General features: G+C 35.7%; 1 protein-coding gene across 3 annotated transcripts in view; it reads right to left on the minus strand.

The window, feature by feature from the left end:
• The window catches only part of Nedd4 (E3 ubiquitin-protein ligase Nedd4), an 811,340-nt gene that overhangs the window by 480,845 nt on the left and 308,659 nt on the right, over positions 1-21,836 (minus strand). For all 3 annotated transcript variants that reach the window (XM_090378867.1, XM_090378869.1, XM_090378870.1), the window contains one exon: positions 15,901-16,041. In XM_090378867.1, the coding sequence (XP_090234993.1) occupies positions 15,901-16,041 (141 nt within the window). The remainder of the gene's footprint in view (positions 1-15,900; positions 16,042-21,836) is intronic.

Here is a 21,836-nt window from a genome sequence, read left to right on the forward strand (position 1 = left end):
CATTGTTAGATAGAGCAGTGGCATTGCTGGTTGAAGGCACTGCTAAACCCAATGCTTGATTTTCTGTTTGTCTTTTAAGCAATCTCGATAGTCTTTTTGTTTTCATGCACTCATTGCTACTTTCGTCTTTATTTTCTTAAGTCTTGTCACTTTTATTCTTGCTCGATACTCTTGAGAGCACTCTGCACTTGACTTCAGCATTGTTGAACACCTTTTCCAAAATTATTGATATGAAACCTTCTATAGCAGCACCTAACAATAGAATGTAACAAAAATGCAAGACAAAAAAAAAGAAATTGTTGACAAATACTTCCCGCAGTTACTACTACAGGAAGTATGATTGAGAAGTCATGCTATTCAACAAATGGCTACAATCAAATGAGCAATTAAGGTATTGGCTTGGATTTCGCTAACCTCTTCCTAGCAATGATGTTTTCACATAAAATAAACATCTTTCATGCATATAAGGTACACACACACAGTTTTTTTTTGCTTTGTGTTTTTCTAATGCAGTTCGATGAAATTCAAACAAATGGCATTTGAATTTTGTAAATCATTTCACTAGAACTTGAAATATCATACTGGTCAAAAAAAAATGCATCGCACTCTAATCACACTACTAGTGAGTGCTCGGCACAGAATAGTCATGGTGGGGGCGTAAGAAGAGCCTCTGGTGGAAGCCGTGGATGATGTCACTTCCATGACACATTTTTCATGACCAATCAGATATACTCAGTTTGTAGGTGTCCCCAAGGATGTTTCACATCAAAAATACTTATCAAAATCTTGCACAATTATATATTCTGAAAACTCCTTGCATTTACATTTCTTTCTAGATTGATGAAATTCATACTATTCAGTTGATATATCAATAAGAGGTTGTTCAAGTACATTCCACATACGGTGTTCTACCAGGCTCGTTAGTAGGCACTGCGGAACTGCAGTACCCCAGCTTTTTAAATCTAAATATACAATTCAATGGAGTTATATGAAATTTTGTGAAGAACAATGCAATGCAATGAATATTTTTATTAACATGTCCCGCATATAGTATACTCATCTCTATTTTCAATAATAAACAAATAAAAACACAATCATTTTCAACTTTGAAGTTTAACCTTAGGTGGAACTGTGCGCTACGCAGTTCCACATTTTGGCACCAGTGGTTGAGTCGATGCCTATTTGTCAGGTTGCCAATACCCATTTTTAGAGGTGATAACATGAGTCAAAGGAACTGCAGAGCGAGCAGTGCCGATTTGAACAGTGCACCAAATTTGAATGAAAAAGTTAATCTATTTTCAAAAAAAAAAAAAAAAAAAATGAATGGATTTTATTTTTAAATAAAATTTTAAGATTATCTAAGTCAGTTAATGGTAAGTGTCCAGTTAATGCTTTGTAGTATTTTTAATTTGCTTATTATTATTACCATCTATGTCTACATTTCTTATAACCAAGGCAATTTAATGTAACTTTAAGAAGCAGCATCCCCATACATCGGCAATTACATAAATCAGAGTCACAAGCCGCCGCTGTGTTCTACTATCATTTAATAACTTTTCAAGCCTTGCTTTTGTTTTCATCACTTAATTTTTTAATCAGTTGTTACCTTTATGAATTAGCATATCTGTGGCTTTATCTTTAGCCATTTCAAGTCCTTTCTTACCAAGCATTATTAATCCTTTTTTAATGAATTCTTTAATTGTATCAAATATAATCCCACTTCCAATAATATGTTTATAGATTCGAGGATGAGTTTTTTTATATAACTGTTTGCTTCTGTTAACAATCATTTATTTTAATTTCATTTATTTAAAATCAGATTAACCTTCTTAATCAGCTCATATAATAGGTCATCATACTTTCATATGTAATACATCATATGTATTACATATGATGTATTACATATGATGTATTACATCATATGTAATACATCAGGCCGACCGGGCTAGCCGAGTGGGTAAAGTACCTGCCCGGCAACCCAAAGGTCGTGGGTTCGATTCTCGCCTCGGGCTTGGATCAAAGCACTGCAAAAAAACCTTGGGAGGTGCAATATGGCCACAGAAGCCGATGCGCCAACAACTACCAAAAAAAAAAAAAAAATACATCAGATATATCTTTTCCATTTATATTCAACTGTTATTGAAATAACTATTTCATTAAATGTTATTTTATTGAGAGGAAAATATACTGGTGGGTTAGGTTTTTAATTATAGCAGAAAATGGATAGCTTATAGGTTTAAAGTTATATATTACATCATATAAAATGCCATTATCAATACTTCCTTTTACTACTGAACAATGTACTAATATTTTATCTACTCCAGAAGTAATATCAGATGCATACTTCATTTATTCTATTTTTTATATACCCTATATTCAAACCCTAACACAATATATAAATTCCCTTCTGAAAAATCAGTTTCATAGCCTTCACCTAATTTAAATAAGAATCTCCCCACACACAAATTACTGTCCAAAACAATAGGTTTTTTTCTGAATCAAAATGAAGTTTCAAATAATCATTAAAGAAATCAAATTCATAAATGCCACTAGGAAACATTAATTTACATTCATGACTATCAAAAATACTTGAAGTGATTATTGTCATACTGATTACTCACATTAAACCCCAAATAATATGAATTAAACTTAGTTAATGCAATTTTATAAGAATTTTGGACATAAAAGGTATATCTGAATATAATCACAAACACTCTGGTGTCTGTTTTAGAATCTTAAAACTAATTGGTATTTCATCCAAGTACTTCTATAAAAATTTAGTAACTATTGTATATAAATGAACTCTAACATTGTTTCTATCTGCCTAGTCATTATGGTATGGAGAGATACCACATGCAGGAGATTTCATCAGTGCTTAGCTACCTAAATCAGTTTTATCACTTGCAAGGTTATCAAGTGCATATTGTAATATAAGTACATATTGTAAGGACTATTAAACTTCTCACCGAAAAACTGTTTTGGTGAAAAAATCTTTCAGAAACTTTTATATTTTAGACTTAAAAAAGACAACGTTGTTTTATATATAATCTTGCAGTAAGAAGAGTAGTAGTTTTATCAGCACTTAAGTAAACAGAGAACTATCTGAATGCATTTAATCAGTTGACTGTTCAAAGTAACAGCTAGAGCTACATATATAAGTTTAACATGGTGAAATCTAGGAAATTAAAAGACTAAAGCAGTTTTAATTCCAGTTTTTTTTTTTTTTTTTTTTTTTTTTTTTTTATGAAACCCCAAACACAAGAGGTATTAGAACCCATAGTACTTAGTACCGTGCTTGGGTTGGAGGTTGAGAAGATGAAAGAAGATATTTGTTGACTTGAACAACTGTAGACTGTAATTTTCAGGAAATAAGTACAAAGCAAGTTTGTTCCAGAAAATGGCAGCTGAATGAATAAATGAAGAAGATGAAAAGTTGGCTCTGTGAGTTTGAAGTTATTATTATTATTATTATAATTATCCCTATGGTGCACAGAAGCCTGAGGCTCATGCTGCACCAGTCAAAAAGAATTCCTGAGTTATCCTGAAAGAGAGAGAGAGAGAGAGAAGTAGAAAGGAATTGCCAAGAAAGAGAGAAGAATGATGATATCCAGCTCAGGACTCTGGGTGTGCCAAGCCTATACTCACCAGATGTGAGCCCCTGGGGCGTGGACTGTAAATGGATGTTGGCTGGTGGCAGCACATGTTCGGACTGTTTTGAAAGAGAGAGTGGGAATAATAGAAGCCAATTCAGAAGAACAGTGCCCATGGAAGTATCTGTAGAAAAGGCATGCAGCAGAAACAGTACATCTATGAGACAGCGAGTGGAGAGACTAGTTAATTCTAATAATTTCAAGATATGGGCATACAAAGCTTAAAGTGATGCAGCTTCAATTTTCAATATGTTATTCTTCTTTGCTGTTATAAAGAAGTCTTTTCTTTGTTTACTTCTATTAATTTATTTTTAAATTTTTGTTCTACAATAAGTAGTTTAAATGTATGAAAGGGAATTTCTCTCCACTTTAAAAATAAATTATTAATTTAATATCCATGTCATCAGTTAATTTCATATCTTCATTTAATAAAACAGCACTATGCATTTCAAAGTTAATTACTTGGAAATCTTGGAAAAAATAACCACTTCCACTTCACCCCTCGGTTCGTTCGAAATACCTGTCCAGCTGAGCCTTAAACTTATTCAGGCTATCAACCTCCACGACAAGGGATGGAAGTCTGTTCCACCAACCAACCACCCGCTGGCTAAAGGCAAATTTCCGCACGTCTATCCTACATCTGTCTTTCCTCAATTTGAATTTATGCCCTCTCAGGTGATTATTCTGAGCAAGAGGAAGAATCCCATCAGCATTGAGCATGCTCAAACCATTCAAGGCTTTATACACCTCTATTCTATTAGATCACCTCGCTGGTGCCTAGTCTCCAGACACTGTAATTTGCAAAACTTAAGCCTTTCTTCGTAAGAGCACCTCTTTGTTCCATTCACCAATCTTGTTGCCCTTCTCTGTACTCGTTCCAGCATCTCTACATCCTTCTTGAAATGAGGCCTCCAGACTTGTACACAGTACTCTAGGTGTGGCCTGACCATTGCCTTATACAAGGGAATAATCACCTCCTTATCCTTGCTAGTAAAATTCCTATATATCATCGACAATTCACCATGAGCTACTCTTGCAGCCCGTCTGCACTGCTCAGAAAACTTCATATCTGCCTGCACAACCACCCCCAGGTCCCTTTCATTCTCTACCACTGTCAATGTAGTACCACAGAGTTGATACATTGCTCTGGGGTTGCTGTTTCCCATATGTAGTACTTTACATTTGTCAATGTTAAACTTCATTTGCCACCTCTCAGCCCATCTGCTCAACCTTTCCAGATCCTGTTGCAGCAGCATAGCGTCAGTAGTGTCCTTGACAAACCTGCCAACCTTTGTATCATCTGCAAACTTGGACATTAAGCTTGACATACCATCATGAATATCATTTATAAATACAGAAAACAATAATGGACCCAATACTGAACCCTGAGGGACTCCACTAATAACATTAGTCCACGATGAGCAGTGTCCATTGATTACCACTCTCTGTCTTCTCCTCCTCAACCACCCCTTTATCCATAGCAGGAATTTGCCTCCAATGCCACACTGCTCCAATTTGTGCAGCAGTCTTCGTGCAACAGTATCAAAAGCCTTTCTAAGATCCAAGTATATAATATCAAAGTTATTCCCTGCATCCAGTTCTTTTGCGACTGCATCATAGTATCCAATCAAATTGGTCAGGCAAGACTTCCCCTTAACAAAACCATGATGTGTCTGAGCTATAACTGAAGTCCTCTCTAGATGAGAGCCTTGTCGATCAATTCGGCCCTGGAAAGATTGTGCAAGGCTGAAGGGGTAGAATTTTTTTCAGCCTGGACTGTACTTGTTAACAGGAGAGATTGCTTCTACAGGGATGGGATACACTTAAATAGAAAGGGTGCAAGAATATTTGCTGATGCTATCGAGGCAGTGTTAAGTGGGTCGGAAAACTGCTAGCTTGGGGGGGGAGACAAAGACTAATGGATTAACAGTAGCCACGGGCAGAGGTGAAAGAGATTCTTGCACTGCTTCTATTGGAATGAGCAGAAGCCTGAAAAACAAGATGCAGGATATTTCAGAGACTGCTGGAAGTCATTGCGGTACAAGTAAACACATGGGTTGTGTTAGGGTAGCTAAGAATAGAAACAGGTGCATGTATACTTGCGTGTACACTAATGCTAGGAGTTTAGTAAATAAATTTGATGAATTTGAGGTATTACTCAAAACATCAAAGGCAGATATTGTTGGGATATCAGAGACGTGGTGTCACACAGATATAAGGAATGCAGAACTGGAATTTGGGGAGTACAACGTCTACAGAAAGGATAGACAGGATAGGAAGGGAGGAGGGGTTATGCTATTAGTTAAAAAACACATAAAATCCAAGGAAGTGAAGACAGTTGACATCGCTGGACAGTGCAGTGTTGAGTCAGTTTGGTGTGACATAAGCATAGGTAAATCAAAATTGAGAGTAGGAGTGTGCTATAGGCCTAATGACTCTGATGAGTATAATAAGATACTGTACAGGGAAATAGAGTGGGCCAGTAAATCAGAGAGTCTTATAATGGGGGATTTTAATTTCCCAGATATTGACTGGAATTTGTGGGTTGGTCACTCACACACTAGCAAGGCTTTTGTGGATTTATTGGATGATTGTTTTCTACACCAGCATGTTCGGGAGGCAACTAGAGGGAGCAAATACTCTTGATCTGATTATCAGTAGTGATTCTTCATGCATTAGGAATCTGCAGATAAATGAACCACTGGGTGGCAGTGATCACAGTGTGCTGAAGTGGGATTTACTCAAGGAGGTAACTACCATCAGAGGTAAAGGGAAGGGTTTTTGCTTTCGTAAAGGAGACTATGCTGGTCTGAGACAGTATTTAAATTCTATACAGTGGGACCAACTGATGATGTTACCAACAGCAAATTCAAAATGGGAAGCATTCAAGGAACTAATCTTGGAAGCTACCAGGCTTTACATACCAACCAAGAAATATTGTTCAAGGTTCAGGCCTAAATGGTTGTCAGATGAACTAATGAGACATATGGCAGAGAAGAAAAATGCATGGGATACATACAAATTAATGGGTGACGTGGAAGCCTATGATAGATATAAGTTGGTCTGTAACCAAGTCACAAAGGAGATTAGGCAGGCAAAGGCAGATTATGAGAAATCCTTGGCAAAGGACGCAAAGAAAAACAGAAAAGAGTTCTTTACGTATTTAAACTCAAGAAGGAAAGGGATGAATCAGATTGGTCCACTGGATGTTGATGGTTCAACAGTTGAGGATCCAGCTCAGGTGGCTAACAATCTAAACGAGTATTTTGCATCTACATTCACACATGAGGAGTTATTCAGGAAGGGGAATGTCGTAGGTGAAGTAAACATTGGCAGTGAGCTAGATGATTTTCTAATAACTGAGAGGAAAGTGGAGGAGAAATTGTTGAGGATAAACATAAAAAAGGCACCCGGGGTGGATGGGATCTATCCAGTTATATTAAAGGAGGCAGCAAAGGAAGTAAGCAAACCCCTAGCCATAATTATGAGAGCTTCTTTGGACTCAGGGGAGGTACCCATGGACTGGAGATGTGCAAATGTAACCCCAATTCACAAAGGAGGATCAAAGGCTGACACAAGTAATTATAGACCTGTTAGTTTAACTTCGGTTCCAGGAAAATTAATGGAGGCACTAGTTAAAGAAGCACTGCAGGATCATCTGGACAAGAATTCAGTTATAGCTCAGACACAGCATGGGTTTGTTAAGGGCAGGTCTTGTCTCACCAATTTGATTGGATACTATGATGTAGTCACAAAAGAACTGGATGCAGGGAATAACTTTGATATTATATATTTGGATCTTAGAAAGGCTTTTGATACTGTTGCGCATGGAAGACTGCTGCACAAATTGGAGAAGTGTGGCATTCGAGGCAAATTGCTGCTATGGATAAAGGGATGGTTGAGTGGCAGAAGACAGAGAGTGGTAATCAATGGACACTGCTCAACGTGGACTAATGTTATTAGTGGAGTTCCTCAGGGTTCAGTGTTGGGTCCATTGTTGTTTTCTGTATTTATAAATGATATTGATGATGGTGTATCAGGCTTAATGTCCAAGTTTGCAGACGATACAAAGGTTGGCAGGGTTGTTAAGGACACTACTGATACTATGCTGCTGCAACAGGATCTGGAAAGGTTGAGCAGATGGGCTGAGAGGTGGCAAATGAAGTTTAACATTGACAAATGTAAAGTACTACATATGGGAAACAGTAACCCCAGATCAACGTATCAACTCTGTGGTACTACGCTGACAGTGGTAGAGAATGAAAAGGACCTGGGGGTAATTGTGCAGGCAGATATGAAGTTCTCTGAGCAGTGCAGACGAGCTGCAAGAGTAGCTCATGGTGTCTTGTCAATGATATACAGGAATTTTTCTAGCAGGGACAGGGATGTGATTATTCCCTTGTATAAGGCATTGGTCAGGCCACACCTTGAGTACTGTATACAGGTCTGGAGGCCTCATTTCAAGAAGGATGTAGAGCTGCTGGAACGAGTACAGAGAAGGGCAACAAGATTAGTGAATGGAACAAAGGGTTGCTGTTACGAAGAAAGGCTTAAGTTTTGCAAATTACAGAGCCTGGAGACTAGGCATCGCCGAGGTGATCTGATAGAGGTGTACAAGGCTTTGAATGGCTTGAGCATGCTCAATGCCGATGGAATTCTTCCTCTTGCTCAGAATAATCACCTGAGAGGGCATAAATTCAAATTGAGGAAGGACGGATGTCGGATAGATGTGCGGAAATTCGCCTTTAGCCAGCGGGCAGTTGGTTTGTGGAATAGACTTCCATCGCTTGTTGTTGAAGTTGATAGCCTAAACAAATTTAAGGCTCAGCTGGACAGGTATTTCGAACGAATTGAGGGGTGAAATGGGAGTAGTGGTTGTTTTTTTTTTTTTTTTTTTTTTTTGGCTGATGCTGAATAAGCTTGCTTTCTTGCATCATATGCCTCTACTAATGCTAATGCTAATGATCCTGCAGTGCTTCTTTAACCAGTGCCTACATTAATTTTCCAGGAACAGAAGTTAAACTAACAGGTCTATAATTACTTGTGTCGCCCTTTGATCCTCCTTTGTGAATTGGGGTCACATTTGCACATCTCCAGTCCATGGGTACTTCCCCTGAGTCCAAGGAAGCTCTCATAATTATAGCTAAGGGTTTGCTTACTTCCTTTGCTGCCTCCTTTAATATAACTGGATAGATCCCATCCACCCCAGCTGCCTTTCTTGTATTTATCTTCAACAATTTCTCCTCCACTTTACTCTCAGTTATTACAAGATTCTCTAGCTTACTGCCAGAGTTGAATACACCTCTGGCATTCCCCTCGCTGAATAACTCCTCATGTGTGAATGTCGATGCAAAATATTCATTTAGTTTGTTAGCTACCTGAGCAGGATCATCAACAGTTGACCCATCGATATCAAGTGGACCAATCTGATTCATCCTCTTCCTTCTAGAGTTTACATAAGTAAAGAACTCTTTGCTGTTTTTCTTTGCATCCATTGCCAAAGATTTCTCGTAATCTGCCTTCGCCTGCCTAACCTCCTTTGTAACTTGGTTACAGATCAACTTGTATCTATCATAGGCTTCTGTGTCACGTGTTAATTTGTATGTATCCCATGCATTTTTCTTCTCTGCCATATGTCTCGTTAGTTCATCTGACATCCACTTAGGCCTAAACCTTGAACAATATTTCTTAGTTGGTATGTAAAGCCTAATAGCTTCCAAGATAAGTTCTTTGAATACTTCACCTATTTCCACATAATCCAGAGTCATGATATTTTGTGTGTGGCATCATACATATCTCTGTACTAAAGGTGTAAAATGTCAGCCCTGTGTCTTAATTTGTTTTTCTCGTACAGAGCTGAATGTGTGATGAAGTAGCATCACGGACAAAGTTGAAGCCAGAGCTGTAATCCAGTATCTGTTCTTGAAGGGGAAATCTCCTAAAGAAATCCACGAGGAGATGACTGCTGGATATAAGGATGAAGCCCTATCCTATGGCATTGTGAAGCATTGGTATAGACAGTTTAGGTGTGGTCGGACATCGGTAGAATCTGAGCCCACTCCAGATCATCCCCATTCGGCCATTGATGATAGCACGATCAGAAAAGTGGAGTTGTTAATCATTAAAGATCCCAGATATATGTGCGTGAATTGTCCCAGGAGGTGAAGATTTGTGTGGACTCTGTAGAAACAGTCCTTCATGACCAAATCCATTTACGAAAATTAAGTGCAAGATGGATTCCCCAATTATTGAATGTTTTCCAGAAGGCTGATCAACAACAGAAATCACGAGTTGTTAGCCCTGTGCCAAAAAAATGAGGAAGACTTTCTCTCATCTAATCACTCAGGATGAAAGTTGGATACACCATTTCGACCCTGAAAGTAAAAAAGAAGTCCATGGAATGGCGACATCATGATTCCGCACCCCCCCAAGAAGGCAAGAGTCCAAGTGTCAGCAGGAAAGGTCTTGCTGTTTTGTGATGAGAAAGGCGTAATAATGACTGATTACCTGAAGAAAGAACAATTACAGGTGCCTATTATGCCAACTTACAAAATTACAGGAGAAAATCAAAACACGAAAGCGTGGCATGCTGTCCAAAGGTGTGAGAATGCTTCAAGACAATGCCTCAGTTCACACTTCTGAAATTGCAAGAACACAAGCGGCCACTTGTAGATACGAAATACTTCCCCATCCAGCCTACTCACCTGATTTTGCACCATCGGACTTCTTGTTTCCTTCCCTCGAATCATTTCTTCGGGGGACCCACTTCCCTGACGACGAGACACTCATTTCTGCAACAGAGTCATGGTTCAAAGACCAACCTCACCACTTCTACAAACACGGTATCTGTAGCCTCATCCATCAATGGGAAAAATGTGTAAATCTGCACGGTGGCTATGTAGAGAAGGACTAAAACCTGTGCCAAGAATCAACAGGCTAGCACCTCTGCAGCTAGTCAGGGTAATTCTTTATTGAACCACCCTTGTATCAAAAGCTTTTGAGATTATATTTGCAGAACCAATTCCTGAAAAAATACAGACTGACAGAGGTACTGAATTATAAATCAACAAACAACAGCTTTTTAAAAACTCTAATGTTCATTGGTTTACTACAAAGAATATAGAAACAAAAGTTCAAACAGCAGAACAATTTAATAGAACACTGAAAACAAAAGTGTGAAAACAAAAATGTGAAAATACTTTACAGCTAATAATACTAGAAAGTGGATAGATGTATCAAACATACTGGTTTCAAATTATAATAATTCTTATCATAAATTTATTAAAATGAAACCTAGAGAAGCAAGTAAAGCTCAAAAAGAAAAAACAATTTATAATAACCTTCACAAAATGGAATTATCAGAATCTAAACCCAAGTTTCAAATTGGTGAAAAGGTTAGAATCAGTAAATGCAAAGGAAGTACTTGTTATTTCTGAAGTTTTAAAGACTAAACCTATTACATATAAGATACAGACTAAAATAATGAAGAAATACAAGGTTCGTCTTATGAGCAAGAGTTAGTAAAATATAATAAGCAAGATGCTGTTTATCAAGTAGAAAAATTATTAGAAAAAGAAAATAAATATCTCATTAAGTGGAAAAGCTATTCAGATTCATTTGATTCATGGCTAGATAAAGAAGATCTAATTTTAAATTGAATAATTCCACCATGCCATTGTATGAATTTTATCATCAAATGGGCTTAGAGTTTTTTTGTTTACTTCTACTGAATAAACTTCATCATTTTTGCTTGTTATTAGATTCATAGTTATTAGCTGTTCTTTTTCCTCAAATAAAATTCTTTATAGTCATCAAATGTTATTCCTTTTTTTAATTGCACATTTTTTAATTCCTTTTGATTTCTTTTCCACTTTATCTTCAATTTTATATGCATACATTCTTGATCTTAAACCTATGAATTCATTCATAATTTTTCCATTATATTCATCTTCATTTTTTAATTTATTTAACTTAGGAATGTCATATTTACTATTTTCTAAATAAACTGATGTATCAAAATAGTCCATTTCATCCATTCTTCATAAAAGTCGTCAGTCTTAATATCATATATAAAACTGTCCATACACAATGCTTACATTATCACTATATTTAGGTTTCATGAGATAATAATGGAAAGTCTACATTATTAGCTTAGTCTAATAAGAGCTATTATCTACTCAATATCTCCTATATTTTCTGTTACTTTTAGTAAATAATACAAATATTACCCTGATCTCTTTACAGGAAGGCTTCTGTCCAACTCTCCTAGTCCATCACGTAAATTAATTAAAATACAATGAATTTAACAAACTACATTTTAATGTGTTCCATAACGATAGCAACGACATTGACTTAATAACCCGGAATCACAGTTGAGGCCCCAACCCAACTCCAAACCATCAACTGTGACGGAACCAATCAGTATAGGAAAACATTATGTCAAATTTACTCATAGTAGAAAGAACAACTAAATAAGAAATACACAAAGGAGGAAGAAATCTGTCTTCCCGTATTTCTTATTTAGATGTTCTTTGTACTATGAGTAAATTTGACAATGTTTTCCTATACTGATGGTTGCATCACAATTGATGGCCTCAACAGTAATTCCCGGTTATTAAGTCGGTATCGTAGCTATCATTATGGAACACATTAAAATGTAGTTTATTAAATTCATCGCATTTTAATTTATGTGATGGACTAAGAGAGTTGGACAGAAGCCTTCCTGTAAAGAGATCAAGGTAATCCCTGTATTATTTACTAAAATTAACAGCTTAGATATATCTAAAATACGCATGTAAATAGCTTTATTTAAAGTTACTAATGTTTTTTCATATGAACTGCACATAATTTTTCAAAAAAATTATCTCGTTTCTTAAAGTTAGGTTTAACTACCAATATACTTACATGATCAGGAGCTAAAGGTAAATCCTTTTGCAAATCATGTAATACTTTAGGATTCTGCAAATCTACCTCTAAAATATATCCAATTTCATAATCATCAGGTATTTGAGTTATATTTATATTTGTATCTATCCATTTAAATTATTATTAGCTGTATGGTGCAAGGAAGCCTGAGGCTTATGCTGCATCAGCCAAAAAAAAAATTTCTGAATTACCCTGAGAAGAGAGAGAGAGAGAGAGAGAGAGAGAGAGAGAGAGAGAGAGAGAGAGAGAGAGAGAGAAAACAAGGGTCAGAAGTAGAAGGGAATCATTAAAAAGGAGAAGAATGATATCATCCAGCTCAGGACCCTGGGTGTGCCATACTCACCAGCTGTGAGCCCCTAGAGTAAGGTAAATTATGGAGGATTTAAATGGGTATATGAGTAAATATTCACTCATCGTCTATCCATATAAATTATTTGCCTTAAGTACATTAAAAATGATAATCCATTTTTATTAAAATCTTTTTTTAGGTATTTATTATTTGTTTTTGCATATCTAGTGCAACATTGATTAATTTCACCTCTAATACCTTCAATCATTAAGTACATATCAATATCAGTTAGTAACTGTAATTCAATATTTATCATTTTTAATATTACATTCCAGGATAAACTATGAGTTGTATAAATTAGATCCTACTAGAGTAATACCAAGCAGGATCTAATTTATAGGTATTTAGACAAATACCTCTGAAATTTTCAAATATATCTGCTAATAACGTTAGTTTTTAAATACAAATCAGAATATTTACCCAAGATTTTTATGTTAACTTATTTTCAAATGTGTGTGTGTAAGAGAGAGTGACATGAGCTTTTCTTTTTCACTTTCTTTTTTACTTTAGTTGAAAAAAAAAATCTTCAAGAAATGTGAGCAAGAAAAAAATGTAAGTAAATTAAATACATATAACCCATATTGTAAAAGCATATCAAAAAAAGAATATTATAAATCTAAAACATCACTCAAAAACAGTGAAGTTATTTCATGTGAATACAAAAGAGAAGTGCAAAAAAAATTATTTGGAGAAACATAGAACTGCAGATTTATGTGTAAGAAATCTTATGGAACTTAAAGGAAAAAAATATGCAAAAAATGTGAAAAAGAAAAGCTTATTTCAGAATTATCAAAATATCCAAGGTGTGATATTTATCGAACAGTTATTATTATATTGTTTCGGTTTCATATTATTTTCTCCATGACTTGGGGGGGGGGGTTCCACCCTGTGATGGGTATTGCTACCAAGTATACAGGGTGGCTGTAGTTTGTCTGGTGTTACTGTTAATTTATTATTATTATTAGCATATGGTGCAGGGAAGCCTGAGGCTTACGCTGCACCATCCAAAAAAAAAAAAAAAATTTCTGAATTACCCTGAGAGAGAGAGAGAGTCAAAAGTAGAAGGATTTGTTTGTTTGTTATTTGGTTTTTAGGAGCATTGGCAACTAAGGCCATATTGCTCCAGGGATATGCGGTGGTTATTTCCTGACCTTTCCACATCCTCCGTATTTGGTGGTGACGGGCTTGAACCCCGGTCTAATCAAGAAGAGTGTGCTATGCACTGCTGCTCCTGCCCACCTGGCTACGGAGGCGCCTAAGTAGAAGGGAACCACCAAGAAAGACGAGAATGATGATATCCAGCTCAGGACCCTGGGTGTGCTAAGCCCATACTCGACAGATGTGAGTCCCTGGTATGTAAAGAATGTGCAAAATATTATATCATTAATAAGTATAATTATGTCATAGATTGTGAATGCAGAATGCAAGTTCATAAATTAAGTATATATAATCATAGAGAAAATTAGAACAAAATAGAATGAATCATCTAGAAAAATATGTGAAAAAAAATTAATTAATATTAAAAATATAAGAAAATCACTGAATTTTTTTACTCATTCTTGTGATAAGTAATTAAGTGTTAAATAATTTAAGTGATTTTTATTTAATTTTTTTTTCTAATAAATGAGTGAGAAAATGTACTCTATATTAAGTCAAGGCTGCTAGAAACTTAAAAGATATTTGTAAATACTATAAATTTAATAAAATAATAAAAACAGAAAAAGTAATTATTTTCTACAGATAAAGTAATTATTTATATAAACGAATTTAAAGTTGTTTTACCGGATAGATTCAACTGCAAAATAACAAACAAAAACATTGAAGATTAAGATAAAATAAAAATGAAGCTAATTTATAAAGGTATCGAAAAAGTGGGAAAAAAATAAAGCTCATATACCTGATTTTGAAGCAAAAAATATGAAAAAGAAATTTATTGAAAAGGAGACTTTTTAGTCATTTTTTGCTAAAATACTTTTCTTAATACTTCTTGTCACCTTTATTTATTGATAATAGCATAGGGGTATGAAGAGTTTCAAGTGTTTTTTAAGTAGTGATAATAATGTTTCAAATTCTTTGGTTGTAAGAGGAGAAGTATATTTTATCAGCTATGTGTGCATGTGCATGTATGTACTGTAGACAGGAATGTACAAATTAGTATATGATTAGAATGCCTTTTTCTTATGTGTTTCAATGCCTTCTGAATGCCCTTTTCTTATGTGTTTCAATTAAGAGATTTTCGGAATGAATACACACAGAAAAGCTAGTTCAAATCATGTCTCTTGGCCATGAGGGGGGGTAAGGAGACGTTGAATCAATACAGTTGACTATAGCAGGCATAACACTCTAGGATATGTTTTGAATTATTACAGTAATTTCTCCAGATATTTATTCAATGCAAACAGACCTCTCAAAAAACCCACTATACTGTCACGGAGGATGTCTTGTTGAAGTAAGGTCCAAAGTTGCATGTTGTAAATGAGCCCGTCAACCACCAAATACTTCTTTCCAAATTTCCACAGGTTGCAGGAGAAAACATCCCAGATTCTGTTAACATGGATCCTAGGTTAACATTTTATCGTAGTGATAACAAATCTTAGAGAGCAGAAGTGTCACACTTTGAGGTCTCTTTGCATGCATTGACAGGATGCCATCTGGTGCACTTTGAATAAATAACAGTATAACCCGTTTTTTGGGTGTTATTTGACCATGGTTCAATTTCAGTGCACTCACAATGATAATTATGAAATGCAAGCCTAATAAGAATTTTTAAGAATAATTATAAAAATTATTATAAGAAAAACCTTAAGAATTTTTACCCCTTTACTTGAAAAAAATTTTTAAATTTATTTATTATTATTATTATTTTTTTTTTTTGTTAATACAAGACATTTTGTGTATAGGTAATGGAGTGTAACAAAAAAAAGTCAGCAAAGAAATAATAAAAAATATTTCCTTACACCAAAAGCCATAACTTACCCAAGTTGTTGTTTTATTGTTGTGGTCAATAAAAAACATCCTACCATTGGGTGCTACTTGCATAGACCACCCATTTGGAAGGCCTTCACTTGTAACTTCTGTATTTGATTGCTGGCGATTCAAGGCACTGGTGGTAACTGGCTACATGAAAATGTGTAATGCACAAGAAGATTAGCCTTCCATTTTCCATCACAATTACTGTCATTTTTCTTACACTAAAATAAAAAAATATCATAAACATGTATGGGCTAGTATAGCATATAAGCAAAAACCCTTCCTGAAAGCAATGAAAAACAACAGGTAAAAAAAAAACCTCAGTATCTTCTGACACAGTTTGAAACAGGCATCAAGTAAAAGCAATGCTACTATGGCTAAATAAGAAATTAATAAGCTAAGTAAAAAAAAAAAGTAAATTAAATAAACTAAACTTTTATATCATACAATACAAAATATATTGTGTGATATAAATGCTCAGTATACTCCAAAGGTCAAAGTTGAAATCACATTATTTAAAAATAACCTAATGTTTGGACTAATTTTAATTATTTATACTTACCTTGAATGAAAATACACATTTCAGTATTCTCAAGTGGAATTTTATCTTTGTGCCAAAATTGTGAAGTGTTGGGAGAGGAAGGGAGGTTCCCAAAATATGTTCAATAAAAAGCAAAAATTTTTTTATAAACAGAAGCACTAGAAAAACAACTTGGGCTTAAGATTCATCCATATGTAATATGGGCATATACTACTCATCACAAACCTATTTTAAAAAAAAAAGCACAGCACAAACAGAATAAGTTCAAAAGTTCATTGTATTTGAAAAAAAAACATCTCAAAAAGTTACTCATCAGAGGCTCATGGTAAGACTGAGAAAGTTCAATCTCAACATGACATCTCTGCAACAGAAAAATATGTGTGTATGTGTGTGTGTGTTGTAGTACTGGGTGGTTATACATGCCATTAAAATATTCAGATATCACCAGCTAGAATGAGGAGAAAAAAAAGGCACGTATGTACCATGTATGCATGAAAGATGTTTTATGTGAAAACAACTTTGACGAAAATGTAAAACAGAAATGACACTAATGCAATCAGTCACAAATGTTGATTCAGTAGAGTAAGTAGTGGTACTTACCACTAGTAGTACTTACTGCTGGAAGATCGAATGTCAATAACTCTACTTTTATCCTGAAGCAGTGCCAGACCAAGGTATTTTTATGCCGCTGGCATAAAGGTTCACTGGTGCCCCCTTTACTAAGGATATATATATATTTTTCATGATTTATAAAAATTTGGTGTCCCTTAAAGAATGGCACCCCCCTGCAAGGGCCCTGCTACCCCATTCCTTAATCCAGCACTGTCTTGAAGGTGATGACCAATTTAAAGATGACAACAACGAAGTTCTTTGACTTCTTACTCCAACGGTGGGAGAGTTGTTAATATTAATAACAGTTCATGACTACTATTCTACTAACTCTTCCAACAGTTAAAATATTAACTATTATTACTACTAACTACTGTTAACAATCCGGTAAATATTCCTCCTATTCGCTATTAGTTAAGGTTAATAGATATCACTACTAACGTTATACTTCTAGTTAACTATAAATTTAATGTTAATAGTTAAGGTTAGCAATAAAAACTATAAACTAGAAATTACTAGTTTTAGGAGTATAATTACTAAAAAAGAGGCTTAGAGGGGAAAAGGCATTCTGTGTGTTATCAGACACTCAGTCTAAGACATTGATGGATCCAATATCTTTCTATTCCAGAAGATTTAGGAGAAGTTCAGTTGGCCTGCCTCCCTAAAATCCACTCATTCACACCTTATCGATAGTAAGCCTTGTTATTTCACTTAAGTGGCAATGAACGTGTAGAGTGGTTCTCTTCAAGATGCCTAGGCAGCATGAAGAGGAAAGGACCAAACCCTCCAGCACATGACAGCACAACGAAACAAATGGTCCTCAGTTCATAGTGGCTTTCTCTCCCCCTCTTACAACAGAGAGAGAGGGGATCAGAGTGGAAGTAGAGTGCTAAGAATCTCTGGGTACGACCAGGCTGCCATGCACGGAAATTGAACTTGGCCTGTTACAACATAAGATTGCTCATTGGTGAAGACAGGATATTAGAGCTGGAAAAGGAATTTGAAATTGTGAATCGAAACATCATTGGTTTGGCTTAAAGAAGAAGAAATGAATCACTTATAAGTTTATCAAGTGGAAATCTGCTATACACCAATGGAAACAGTGAAAGGAGTGAAGGAGGAGTTGGTTTTCTGGTCCATAAATATATATATAAGCAACATTTTGGAATTCAAAAGTACATCACCAAGGGTGTCAAAGCTACTATTCAGAATTTCTAAAAGGTACAAGCTAAAGGTTATAATGATTTATGCACCAACTACGAGCCATGATGATGAAGAGGTTGAAGATATGTACACCGAAATTGAGAGTCTTATAGATGAGCAGAAAACCAAATTCATTACACTATCATTAGGGGGGGGGGGAACTTCAATGCTAAGGTTGGAAAGAGACAAAATAGGGTAGAAAGGGGAATTATAGGAAATTTTGGAATTAGTGAAAGAAAGTGAAAGTGAGGCGAAATACTTGTGGAATTTACAGAATCTCAAGGAATGTCAGTAATGAACACTTTTTCAAGAAAAGGGTGAACAGAAAGTGGAGATGGAAGAGCCCAAATGGATAAACAACTAATGAAATCGACTTCATCCTCACTAACAGAAGATATATTGTGAATGATGTTACCATCCTGAACAAGGTAAATGTTGGATCACAGAATAGTAAGATGCAAACTTGATATAGATGTAAGAAAAGAAAGGAAAAAAACAGAAGTAAATAATACAAAGGTCTTTGAGGTAACAGAAGAGGAGAAAAAGCAGTACATACTGGAATATAAGAACAAGTTTGAGCTTCTGCAGCCTGCTCAGAAGCAACATATCACAGAGGAATATTCACCTTTCTGAAAGTGATAAAGCCCAAGCAACCTATAGGTAAAAAGAAATCCAAATAAGAAAAAATTAGTCAAGAAACACTTGTCATAATTACCCGAAGATGACAAATGAAGAGCAAGATAAACACTGGTAAGGAGAAAATTGAGTATACTTAGTTAAGCAAAGCCATTAGAAAGAGACTCAGATAGGACATAAGAAGATTTAACACAAGAAAAGTAGAACAAATATTAAGGGAAAACAAAGGACTTAAATCAGCAGCCATGAGCAGTAATACAGTAAGACAAATGATGCTGAAACTAAAGAATAGCGATGGTGTACTTATAAATAGCAGAGAAGGCATAATTCTAAAAGCAGAAGACTACTATAGAGGATTACACAAGGAGCGAGGGAATCATGCCAGCAGTGGGGAAGATGGATCGCAAATTAGTAACACATACGACATGCCCAATATCCTTCCTGATGAGGTAGAACATGCTTTGAAGGAAATTAAGAATCAGAAAGCCCCGGAGGAAGATGAAGCTATTGTAGAGTTTTTAAAATTGGGAAGAAGAGACATGACACAAAAACTGGTAAGACTCTTCACAAAATGCATTAGAAAATGTGACGCCTAAGGAGTGGAATAATGCAATCATAGTTCTGCTGCATAAGAAAGGAGATAAATTAGAAATTGGAAATTCTACACCAATTAGATTGTTATCCAACATCTACAAGTTGTTCACAAGGGTCATTACTAACAGATTAGAAAGAATGCTTGATGAGAATCAACCGAAAGAGCAAGCTGGCTTTAGAACATTATTCTCAACTATGGATCACCTTCACGCAATAACACAGCTAATGGAGAAAACAAATGAATATAAAACACCGTTATGTTTTATATTCATTTGCTTTCTCCATTTTGTGGCATTTGTGGATTATGAAAAGGCATTTAACTCTATACAGCATAAGGGAATGTTTTGGGCACTGGAAAGACAGAAATAGATACCACATATATTATGATTTGATTTGGAAAATGAAATGCACTAGGCATAATCCTTATGGGTTTTGATAATTAACTATATAATATCGGTGTAAATACACCATAGTTAACCCATAGATATGAGCAACAATTGTAGCACAGAAGGCATCGTTTTAATTGCATCTCATATTGTGGTTGCCATTGCCTTCATAATGTCATTGTGACGGCAACTACATTATGAGATACAATTAAAACGATGCCTTCTATGCTACAATCGTAGCTCATATCTATGGGTTAACTATGGTGTATTTACACCGATATTATATAGTTAATTATCAAAACCCATAAGGATTATGCCTAGTGCATTTAATTTTCCAAATACATTACCACCACACCCTTTTGGCATCTCTCATAATGTAGATATAACTTCACAACTGAGATGGCTTGTTGTATTACCTGGGTACCTGCCCGCTCACTGATGATGAAGCCGCACAGCTTCGAAACGATCGTCTGGGTGGTGGTACCGCTGAAAATAAATAACAGTAGTCTTCTCTACTAGAGAAGCATTATTTATTTGAAGTAATTCAATAGTAACTATCTTGTTGTGAAGGCAACCACATTATGAGATACAATTAAAACGATGCCTTCTACGCTACAATCGTAGCTCATATCTATGGGTTAACTATGGTGTATTTACACCGATATTACATAATTATGATTTGAAGAAAATATGAGAATGCTACCTCCTTTATTAGACTAGACAGTAGCAAATTTAAAATTGAGAAACGAGTTCGACAAGGAGACCATCTCCGAAGTTGTTTACTGCTGCCGTTCAGGAAGCTTTCAGAAGATTAGACTGGTCGCTATCTGGTTTTTTTAGGAGCATTAGCAACTAAGGTCATATTGCACCGTGAATATACGGTGGTCATTCCCTGACCTTTCCGCATCTTCCATATTTGGTGGTGATGGGCTCGAACCCCGGTCTAATCAAGAAGCGCGTGCTACGCACTGCTGCTCCTTCCCACCTGGCTACGGAGGCGCCAGACTGGTCGCAGAAAGGAGTCAATGTGAATGGAGAGTAGCTAAACCATTATGGTCATAAGCCCCTATCCCAAAGAATTAGAGGAAAATCTTTTATGCAGAATTAGGATTTTCAACTAAAAATGAATATGGAAAAAATAAAAGTAATGATGAACAAGTATGCCACAGAAAAAGATATAATGATTGAAGGAGCAGTAATTGAAAAGGTGGAGTCATATACTTATCTGGGACAAGTAATTAGCTGTAATAATGATAAATGGCTGGAAGTCAAGAGAAGAATAATTTTGGGTGGATAGCATTCTGGAAATATAGTCACATACTGAGGAGCAATATCCAAATCTGTCTGAAAAGTAAAAAAATGAACTACTTTATACTCCCCACCATGACTTTATGGAAGTGAAGCTTGGGCACTCACCAAAAGAATGAAAGAGAAGCTGAGAACTACACAGCGAAGAATGGAAAGAATTATATTGGGAATCAAACTGTTAGATAAGAAGAGAAACACGTGGATTAGGCAAAAAACTCAAGTAAAGGACATTCTTATCAAAACTAAAGAACTAAATTGGTCTTGGGCAGGACACAGCTCGAAGACATGATAACAGATGGACTAAGAAAATAACTGAATGGTACCCAAGAGGAGGTAGATGAAAACGTGGAAGACAATGACAGAGATGGAAAGATGAAATTCATGAGTTTGTGGGTAGTAAATGGATGGCTATTGCACAAAACAGAAGGAACTGGAAAGTTGCTGGGGAGGCCTTCATCCTGGTGTGGATTGAAAATGGCTGATGATGAACTACTAAATGTATACTACTATATAGAGCAATACCCCACACAGAACTGATAATTGGTACTGTTCCGTGTTAAGCGAAACCATGCTGATTGAGGTATTAGCAATAGCATTAGAAGGGCATATTGATAATAGAAAGCAAGCTTATATAGAATCAGCCAAGAAAAAAAAAACACTCTTCC

The sequence above is a fragment of the Mastigoproctus giganteus genome, chromosome 8 (assembly GCF_048544385.1).
Source record: "Mastigoproctus giganteus isolate SK-2022 chromosome 8, ASM4854438v1, whole genome shotgun sequence".
NCBI classification, from domain to species: Eukaryota; Metazoa; Arthropoda; class Arachnida; order Uropygi; family Thelyphonidae; genus Mastigoproctus; species Mastigoproctus giganteus.